The sequence below is a fragment of the Opisthocomus hoazin genome, chromosome 2 (assembly GCF_030867145.1).
Source record: "Opisthocomus hoazin isolate bOpiHoa1 chromosome 2, bOpiHoa1.hap1, whole genome shotgun sequence".
Lineage (NCBI taxonomy): Eukaryota > Metazoa > Chordata > Aves > Opisthocomiformes > Opisthocomidae > Opisthocomus > Opisthocomus hoazin.
Window position 1 is genome coordinate 125,297,982 of NC_134415.1, and position 9,689 is coordinate 125,307,670.

Here is a 9,689-nt window from a genome sequence, read left to right on the forward strand (position 1 = left end):
GGAAAGAGATCAGTGAACAACACGCTTCAAACTTTGTCCAGCTGAGTCATCTCCCTTTCTGATTTTTTTGTTGTTCTATCTAACAGTAAAAAGTAAAGAGAAAGAATTGGGGGAAAAAAATCTAAACAAAAACTTAAATTGTGGTGAACACACTGAAATATCCTAAAAGGGGACTCACTTCCACAAAGTAAATATCCGTCTTTTTTAAATATTAGGTACCCAAAAGATGACTTGCCTTCATCACTCCACTGTCCTTTCTACCTAAGAACCCCTGGGGAAATCTCAGTAAAACTAAAGATGGGTTCACACAGACTTGTTTTCCTGTTACCCAACAAATTTATGACCCCATTTCTGGCCTGACCAGATTCCCACATAACGCAGCCCTGCACCCTTGGGGACTGCAGCTCCTGCTGAGCAGGGAGAGCTCTCATGTGGACAGGGTTTTGAAAACTCAGGGCTGGCCCAAAATATCGACTCTGTGAGACCTAGGGCTACTCCAACACCGTGTCACAGAAGTACTCACAGTTCACAGAATTTTACTCTTGAAAATAAAACTCAGATAAAGAGCAAGCTTTAGTTTAATACAACAGTGAAGCCAATATTTTACACGGAGATTCAAAACTCTGCTTGATTGCTAGCTGCAAAGCCTGGTTGTTTTAATATCCACATGTAAGTATCACATGCATCAGAACCTCTTATTTTTTTAAATCCTGATTATATTATTCTTTTATTTTCAGCTTCCACTACAGAAAAAGCTTACTATAAGCAGAAAGCTCCTCGCTAATCTTCAAATCTCCATGGAGAGTGCATCTGTTATGGTGCTCTCTCTGATCTTACAGTTTTCCTACTGATCTAAAAATAATTCTTTTGCTCATAATTTTTTTTTTACAAAATCTGTTGTTTCTTTTAGTATATCAGAATAACAGCTATGAAATAAAGGAAATTTTTTTTCCTTGAATTCTGACTTTGAAGAAAGCTAATAGAAATAATCCCTGATTCACTCAGAGAACTGTTTTTATGCCATTTATAAGCATGACCTTCAAAGAAAGACAGAACACCTTCTTCAGTGCCTTGAAATTCCTGTCATTGGATCTAAACCTGCATCAATGAAATCAAAGCACAGTGCTCTGTTTCAGTGGACCCATACGATGCAGGGAGGAGTCTCCCTCCCCCATACCATCAAAGCAAATCTGTTCAAGCGTCCTGGAAAGCTTTGTCAGGTAACATCCTTTATGTCACCTCTGTGGGACCAGACCCTGCCAGGAAGAGCTCCTGTGGCTCCTACAGAAAAGTCAGTTTGTACCTTTGCCTTTGTAGGATCACGGAGTGCCTCTACACAATCGGCCAGCAGCCCAAATTCTGCTACAGGAGGAATGTCCCCCTGCCACTTAATGATGTGCTGCCAGGACAACGCATGTCCTTTCCTTTGCCTGTGCCATGAAAAAATTCTAAATTGGTTTCTTTCACCCTTTCAGTACTATCTGTGATCCGTACCATATCCCATCAGATTTCTCCCTCTTCCAAGGTGAGTCAGTTTAACCTGTCGTTGTACAGAAGCTGTTCCATGTCCCGTAACAGAGGTTTGCTGTCCTTCACCCGATCTTTCCCTCTTCCACTGTTTCCTCTGAGACAGGGCATTGGAGCTGTGCTTTGCACCGTGAAGATGTGGAGTGCCAGGAGTGCAGGCAGCATCTTGGCACCATTTTCCAGCTCCGTCCCTTCACTTAGAGTTCCTGCGATCGCATTTTTGACTGCAGCTGAGTTCACTGTCGGGGCGGAGCAAAATGAGATTGAAACATTGCCATATCCAGTGAATACCACCCAGCATTCAGCTTTGCACTGGTGTAATCTTCTGCAGTTTCTGAGCCTTGGCTGGCCGGATTTATGGACAGATTACTGCTGAAAGGGAGAGGATGAGTCTGTGAGGAAAAGCTCCTGAGGGCTATGCAGCCTCTGCCTGCCTGCCTTACGCACTCCCAGCACTGCCTGGCAAGGTTTTCCGCAGTGCACCTTTTGTCAGATGAACAGAAAAAGGAAGATGAAGAGTGCTGACTTCCCTCCCTTGCTCTCCACAGCAGGACTGCCCACTTGGGCATCCCAACAACCCTGCCAAGCCATCGGAATCCAACCTCACCATTCCTGTTGCTCCAGAGAGGCTCCAACTCAATTCCCACTGTCTGGCCAAGCCAGCAGCATGACCGCTAATCAAAGCAGTGTATGAAAAGCAGCATAGGTCCCTTTGGTCCACATCTCGCAGCACAGACAGTCCTCTACCCCTCCTCATACTGTTCTTTCATGTGCAGGCTGAGCCACCCCCCCGAAAACCCTGCAGGGTGTTGGGGACATTGTACTTCAGCCAGTGCAGCCCACCCACAGAGCACAGAGCAAGAGGACCGACTACAGGCAGAGCTTCTGGGCTGTCACTTGCAGCTGTCACTCCCTGTGCAGCACCCAGGAGCAAGGAGCTGCATGGGTGGAGGTGGTAGCAGGAGCACCACCGCAGTGCAGGCAAGCCAGGCAGCTCTGCCTGCCTGTCCACTGCTCCCTGGCCTCACGTGCTTGCTATTCGTCCCACCTATTCATAAAACAATAGAATCATTAAGGTTGGAAAAGACCTGTAAGATCATCAAGTCCAATCACTACCCCAACACCACCATGCCTGCTGAACCGTGTCCCGAAGTGCCACATCTACACGTTTTGTGAACACCTCCAGGGATGGTGACTCCAGGACTTCCCTGGGCAGTGTATTCCAATGTCTGATGACTCTTTTGGCAAAGAAATTTTTCCTAATACGCAATCTGAACCTGCCCTGACACAACTTGAGGCCATTAATCAACCCTCTCACTTTTGCCTTTTCCATGTGATGCTGCTATTCTGCTGCATAAACAAACCCGTCCTCAACAGTAGCTACCAGCCCATCTAAGCTGACACCCAAATCAAATGTCAGTGTCTGTTAAGAGCTCTCCCTCTCTCCCCAGTTTTCAACTCCCCTCAGTCATCTCAAAGAAGAACTGAGCAAAGCTACTAGTAAGCAGGAGAACATCTCACTTTTATGTCCCCTCAGGGAAGAGCATATTAAAAACCTGTCCAGGTAGAATCGTAGATTTGTAGAATGCTTTCAATTGGAAGGAGTCTTTAGAGGTTGTTCAGCCCAACCCCCCTGCCGTGAGCAGGGATATCTTTAACTAGACCAAGTTGCTCAGAGCCCTGTCCAACCTGGCCTTGAATGTTCCTAGGGCTGGGACCTCCACTGCCTCTCTGGGCAACCTCTGCCAGGATTTCACCACCCTCATGGTAAAACATTTTTTCCTTATATCCAGTCTATAGCACTCCACTGGGCCAGGGTGTCCAAATCGTAATAACTCCTGAAGCTTGGCAGGATCCCCTGGCCAGAGTCTTTTGGGTTCATGACAGCATAGGGGAAAAGAACTGGAGAAGATGTTTCATTCTATTTAGAGAATTCTTCTAATCAGGGTGGTGGGGATAAATACAAACAACTTCTTAACCTCAGGCTTTGCATGCCTCTCATTACACCAAAATGGGCCTCACTCTCTTTCTGCAGCCACCCAAGTCACGGCAGAGCACTCAACTGCAGGAATGTGCAGGTTGTGGCTCACACTGAAATGGTACCAAAAGCAGCCTTGATGTGAAAACATACAACTCTGTAATCAAAATCCACAGACAAAACAACAAGTAACAACATCAATCCATTCTCTTGCTTTATTTGAAAGCACATTCAGATAACAAAGTGCAGAAAACAAAGTCTGCCCGTGATGCTATCAGTCTGGTTGTGTGTTTAAAGGAATAAAAAAGGGCAGAGAAAAATGAAAATAACCAATCTATTGTTTCAATACAGTGACAGCAAAGTGTCCCCTGGTGTTAAGTGCAGTCAGCATGTTGGGTTCTTTACTGCTTCATAACACTGTGTTCTATACTAACAACATATTAACTCAGCAACACTACTTGAGAACTTACACAGTTTTTTTACAGGTTCACGCCATAAATTTTCTCTTACATTGCTGATTGCAGTTCCAGGATGTTGCACTGACACACAATGTGTTGAAAACATTTATGGACACTAACAATTGGATTTTGTACTGTGAGTTACAATACTGTAGCTGTTTACGAACTCTCCCACCTCTCCAACCTCTGAAGTTTATTCGTAACCATACTCAGATCTTCCATGACACTTTGAGCTCCGGTATATGGAAAAAAAATGCAGTAGTAAGTATTTTGGAAAGTTCTGTTTTAATTTCTTACAGTTGTATACAGCCTTGAATGTTTCTTGCAACACCAACATGCTATTGCTAACACTTCAGCTGCGAAGTTCAGTAGGTCGTTTGGGAAGGTTAAGTGCATTTTAGAAAGAGTATAATGAAATCAAACATGGAGGAAGCTGAAATTACTCAGCAGCAGGAACAATGTGGCCTTCAGCCTTCCTGACTTGACGCCACTGGCCAAGTTAAATGCTTACTGCAGTCAGTACCTCTTTTCAGCGAGAGGGATCCTCTCAGCTCAAGGTCTAATTATCTGTCAGAGGTGGAGAACAAGCCCCTGGAAAGTGGTCAATAAATCTGGCATTTCTTGTGTCAGGCATCCTCCCATAAAGCTGAAAACACACTTTCTTCTTTTATTTCTAGAGTTTCAGATCGAGGCCATTCCCCTGATTTCAGAGGAGTTGCCTTTGATTTGTCTCATCTCTAATTGAGACAGAACTCCAGCCCCTGCCTACTTTCCCTCTGCTATGGACCCAGACTCTCTATTGTAGGCATTGTAAACCAGGTGCAACTCCAGAGAGGTTGGTAAGGCTGCTGTGGCGGAAAACGTGCATGACAAATAAGAAAGTCAAGACCCTTTTTTAGATTAGAAACGGGAAATAGATGTCAACCATGGACTTCTAACGAGGTGTGTATCTATTTTCTGCAGGAAGGAATTTGATGCCCTAAACAGAGGAGGAAGTTAGCTAATACATGCCTGTGATTTCTTGCCCTATGATGCTAAGCATAGATCAATATCAGGACATTGAATGGGAATGCAATTCTACTGCCAACAAACTGAAACAAGAAATATAGCATGTTCACTAAATATTACACCTGAAATAATTTCTTAATAGGACACATCTTCAGGAGTAGGAATATCTTTCTACACAGTGAATACACCTAAGGTTTGAGATGACAGTCAAATTTCAGCTCTTTTGGGTCAGCATCACTAGAAGTCTATTGGTATCTTTGCAAATTTAACTCTATTAGCAACATAATTCCTAAGAATGAAAATGTAGATCACAAATCACTAAAAAATATTTTTTCTAATGATAATTTTATCATGTAATTTCCCTGTAGTTATTTGGTATATTTTAATTTAATCACTTTGAGATTTCAGATTTATTATTCCATTCTCAAAAGCTCAATAACGTAACTGAAAATATTTTATTCTAAGACATTGTCAGTGGCAGAAATTACAGCACTTTATTTCAGCTTGAACTGCAAGTGTTGCAAAATGATACGTCTCTGAAAAGCTCATCTAGGAACTGACAAAGCAAAGCTACTTGTTTCACAACAAAGTTTAATTTGGTATCTATATGTGCTGCTGCAATGCACCAGTTTTAGACTTTGAAACTACTCCATTAGAAGTGGAGTTTCCCTGCATGACAGGTCTTTTGAAGCTGGTTTCAACGTACACAATCTAGCTGTCCATACAGCAAGGTCAGCACTCATTTCCCCAGCAACACAGATAGGTCCTAAGGGGAGATACTACCAAGGTTTAAATTAGGAAATTGTTCAGAAAATCAGATATCAGGACAAAAAAACGGTCATTTAGCAGTATTTCCAGTTGTAAATAATTTCTGCTAGTGGATCAGCTGTTCTTGAATATCAGTTAAATTATGCCCTAACTTGTCCACTTGACATCTCTTCCAAAGACTGATTGTTGCTCTAGTTCAGAAAGTCCCACGTCAGATTTTCCTGCCTTAGCTTCCATCTTTGATTTTTCATTCCATCACCTTCTGGACTGTGAATAATTTCCTTCCTTCATTTACATTATTACTGCCTTAAAGCTATTTATAGACTGATACAATTTACCCTCAGACCTTTTCTTTTCCAGGCTACTTAGCTTAACCCTGTTGTCTTGTCCTCTTACCTTCCGTTGCTCTTACATGATCATTTTTTTTCTTCTCTGTTACACTTTCTCTAAAGCTTCCCTGAGCCTTGGGGACCAGAACTGCAGGCAGACAGGCAGATTCTCTACACACTGATGAATCTATGATAATGGCTTGCTGTTCAGGGTCAAGGACATTCAGATGCTTCAGAGGAACACTTGTAGGTGTTGCAGATTGCCTCCATGAATGCAAAACCTTGAGGTAAGATCCTTTTCTTGATATGTTTTGCAAGATTGGTGCAGAAAGAGCAAGACTTCCAAATCAGCCTCTGATTTTAGGGTGCTAAGTTGCTCTGTAGCCCCTTTTACAGATCAAAAAGACCTTCACATCTCTATTTTCATATCTATTTTAAACACATATCTATTTTCTGTGTTTGATATTTCCACTAATGTAGCATTATGCTTGATAGAATGTAAACATTATTCATCGTTTAAAATGTAAACTGTATCACAGGCTGTATCTGCCATCTATGACTGAAATATGTTCTGTGCAACAGCCAGGTTTGGGTCAGTGCAATGTTTACTTGATATTTCACAAATTTCTTATCATTTTACACACAGATTAAGAGATCTACTCCCAGAATTCCCTTAAAGTGCTAAGTCCAAAACACAGAGCAACGGTCTATCTTACTGACTCAGGAAACCTACCAAACCTTTGCTATTTATTAATACCTTTCATCCAGATGTTGCAGTTACCCGATGTGATACAGAATGTCTCTCTTAGAACAGATCTCTAACAAACTAGGTGGCAATTTTCTAGGCTTTTCTTCTCCACCCACCTGAGACACAAAACTACAGTCAGTGACTGATAAAGGCTCATGATACATAATTAGTGAAGAATCCTTTAAGTTCAGAAGTCATTAATGCATGAAAACCTGTAACTAAGCCTTGCATTTCAAAAGATTTTATTCTGTGTTACAGGTCCAAGAACCACTCCACCAGCCACAAAGTGAAACAGAAATGTAACTGAGGAAATGAAGATCATGCTGGGCAGTTAGAAAAATAGTCCTGTCACTATATGTACCTTCTGCCAAGTAAAGAGGAATACAAGTCCTACTGAAAAGCAAAGCATGTAAATAAGAAAAAGGCCTGTAAGGAATGCACAATGGGTCGAGAACATATGTAAACATTGTGATGACAACAAAGGCCTCTTCCTTTCATTGCAATACTCTAAGCTCAGCAACAGCTCTCCAGAAATTCTAGTTTCAGTTGGCTAAATGTTCTTCCTTGGGGCTGGAGAACTACAAAGACTTGTGAAAACTGGAAAGATGCAGATGTGGAGGAAACAACCAAACATCCACCTGTCTTGGGAGAAGGGAAGGAGAGAAATGGGTGTTGTGGTGAACGTTCTTTGTCCAGAGCTTCTTACCCAGGGTAAGACTCATCTGGGAACATTCTGAGCTGGGGAATGTAGCTAAAAAGATGTCACAGCAGCTTTGCTGAGGGATGCAGGTTGATGTGCATGAAAGTTCCCTGATGGGAAGAAGAGGTAGAAACACAATCATAAAATGAATAAAGTAGAATTACAGAAGAATTAAGTGCCTGGTCAGTTAAGAGCAATTCAAATTTATTCTCATGACCAAGATCACCCTGCACAATGGAGGTGGGACATCCTCCAAAAGACATTATCCATCTGTAATCAGACAAGAGAAAAGTTCCACCAAAGAAGCCAATTCACTAGCATTGCACCTGTCAATTTGTGAATCATACTCTCTTCATATGAAGACACATCAATTTTCTCTTTCCCTTTGGTTGTCAACAAAGCCAAAAATCTTCTACTGGCTGTGATCTTGCACTGTAGGCTATAAATATTTTTAACAAACCACTTGTTGGGTTGGGTTCTTTTTCATTATTATTACAGGTGTAGAAATAAATTTTGTTACAGCTGCATTCACCTGCATGGACGAATCACCTCTACTCTCTTCCAAAAGCTCACAACCATAACTTTCATTTTAGTGCTTTATTTTTTTCAATTTTTTCTGTCATAAAAATTTGCTTAATTCTCCCATTTCAATCATCTCTTCAGACATTGTAAATCTTCATAGTTCTACACTGTCAACAGATTTCCAAGTCTGTAGAAGAAGGTTTATAGGCATTCTTCATCTATGACTGAAAATGCTCAAATTAGAAGTCTCCATATCCACATGCTTCACATAATTTCACTGTCTGTAACCTTGAAATACAGAGTAGTGGCTTAATCTCACTGGGCAATCTTATTGTCCAGGTCAGCTCATTATATAAATGGAGTCTTGACCTGTGTCAATTATTTCCTTCAAGCCACTGACAGTGAATTCGGATAATATTTTGCTTCTTGGCAGCTCAGACTGAATGTGCACATTGGATATGTAAGAAAAGATTCACATTTATACCTATTATTCTTGATGGCACCATTTTCATCGAAAAACATTTAGTTTAATGTTAATACATAAAATGAGAAACTTTCTTAATATAACATGAGGGCTGAAATATTGAAAATGCCATAAAGAAATCGTCCTTCAGAGTTGCATTCCTTACTTATTCATCACACTGAGTAGGTTTTATTTTGCTGCTGCTTTGACTAAACTCAGGTCACAAAACAATATACGTTTGAGTCTTGCAAAACATTTAGAAGATTTCTTGAACAGGGAGAGATTCACTGTCTTTAGATGACCTTAGACCAAGATCAGATATCTTAGTTTTATATAATAATTCATTATCAGACTCAACATATGGAGAGGACAAAACTCCATCTTGAGCGTCAATGGCAATTTGAAGGGTACATCCTTCAATTCAAAATCGTCCTTGAAAATTTGAATCCGTAATAAGACCCCTTATTCCTTTACCACTGTGATCCCAGAGCATGATCTGCTTTATACAGGGGGACAAAGAAGGCACTCCAGTTCTTTATTATCATTGTATTGGATGAAATCTATGAGCTCGTAGATTCATATTCTGCATTGAAATTACAGTACTGCACGCTTGAATGTTTGTGTCTTGCTTGATTTAGGAAAACGTCTTTTACTTGAACACATGCTCAGTATAAACATGTCTCTAACTCCTGCTCGAATTGGAGTCCTAGCGTTTCTTACAGGGCAAGATACTATTCAGTAGCAGTAAAATTGTGTCTTCAAACAACTATAATTACGGCACTGAATAAAAATTAAATATTTTTAAATAAATAATATGAAACATGTTTATCATGATTGTGGAAGTTAATCTTTAGAGTTTACTAAACCTCTGACCTATTTAAACAGCACATGTATCCAGTACGTTCCCTATAGTGAAATCCGGATATATTTTACAGTCTTCAAGAATATAAAATTCAGCCCTACCACAAGTACGTATCCATTTCTGGGATGACCCATCAGCAATTCCGAAGAGAATACATAATTTTAAAAAGTGAAGAGAAAAGCTTCCCCAACTAAAACTACAAGAAGGTCTCATGCACCACCTGTGAGATGATCTACCCTGAAATTTAGCCAGACTAGTGGATAAGTCCTTCAGTCTTAGCAGCAACTCTGCTCCACCTAATCTGTATATATAAGGCCACAGTACTT

General features: G+C 40.9%; 1 protein-coding gene across 1 annotated transcript in view; it reads left to right on the plus strand.

The window, feature by feature from the left end:
• PTCHD4 (patched domain containing 4) overlaps positions 1-6,272 on the plus strand; it is a 135,607-nt gene extending 129,335 nt beyond the window's left edge. Inside the window, exon 3 of the mRNA XM_075410962.1 lies at positions 6,192-6,272. Within this exon, the coding sequence (XP_075267077.1) occupies positions 6,192-6,250 (59 nt within the window). The 3' untranslated portion in view covers positions 6,251-6,272. The remainder of the gene's footprint in view (positions 1-6,191) is intronic.
• The last annotated feature ends 3,417 nt before the right edge of the window (positions 6,273-9,689 follow it).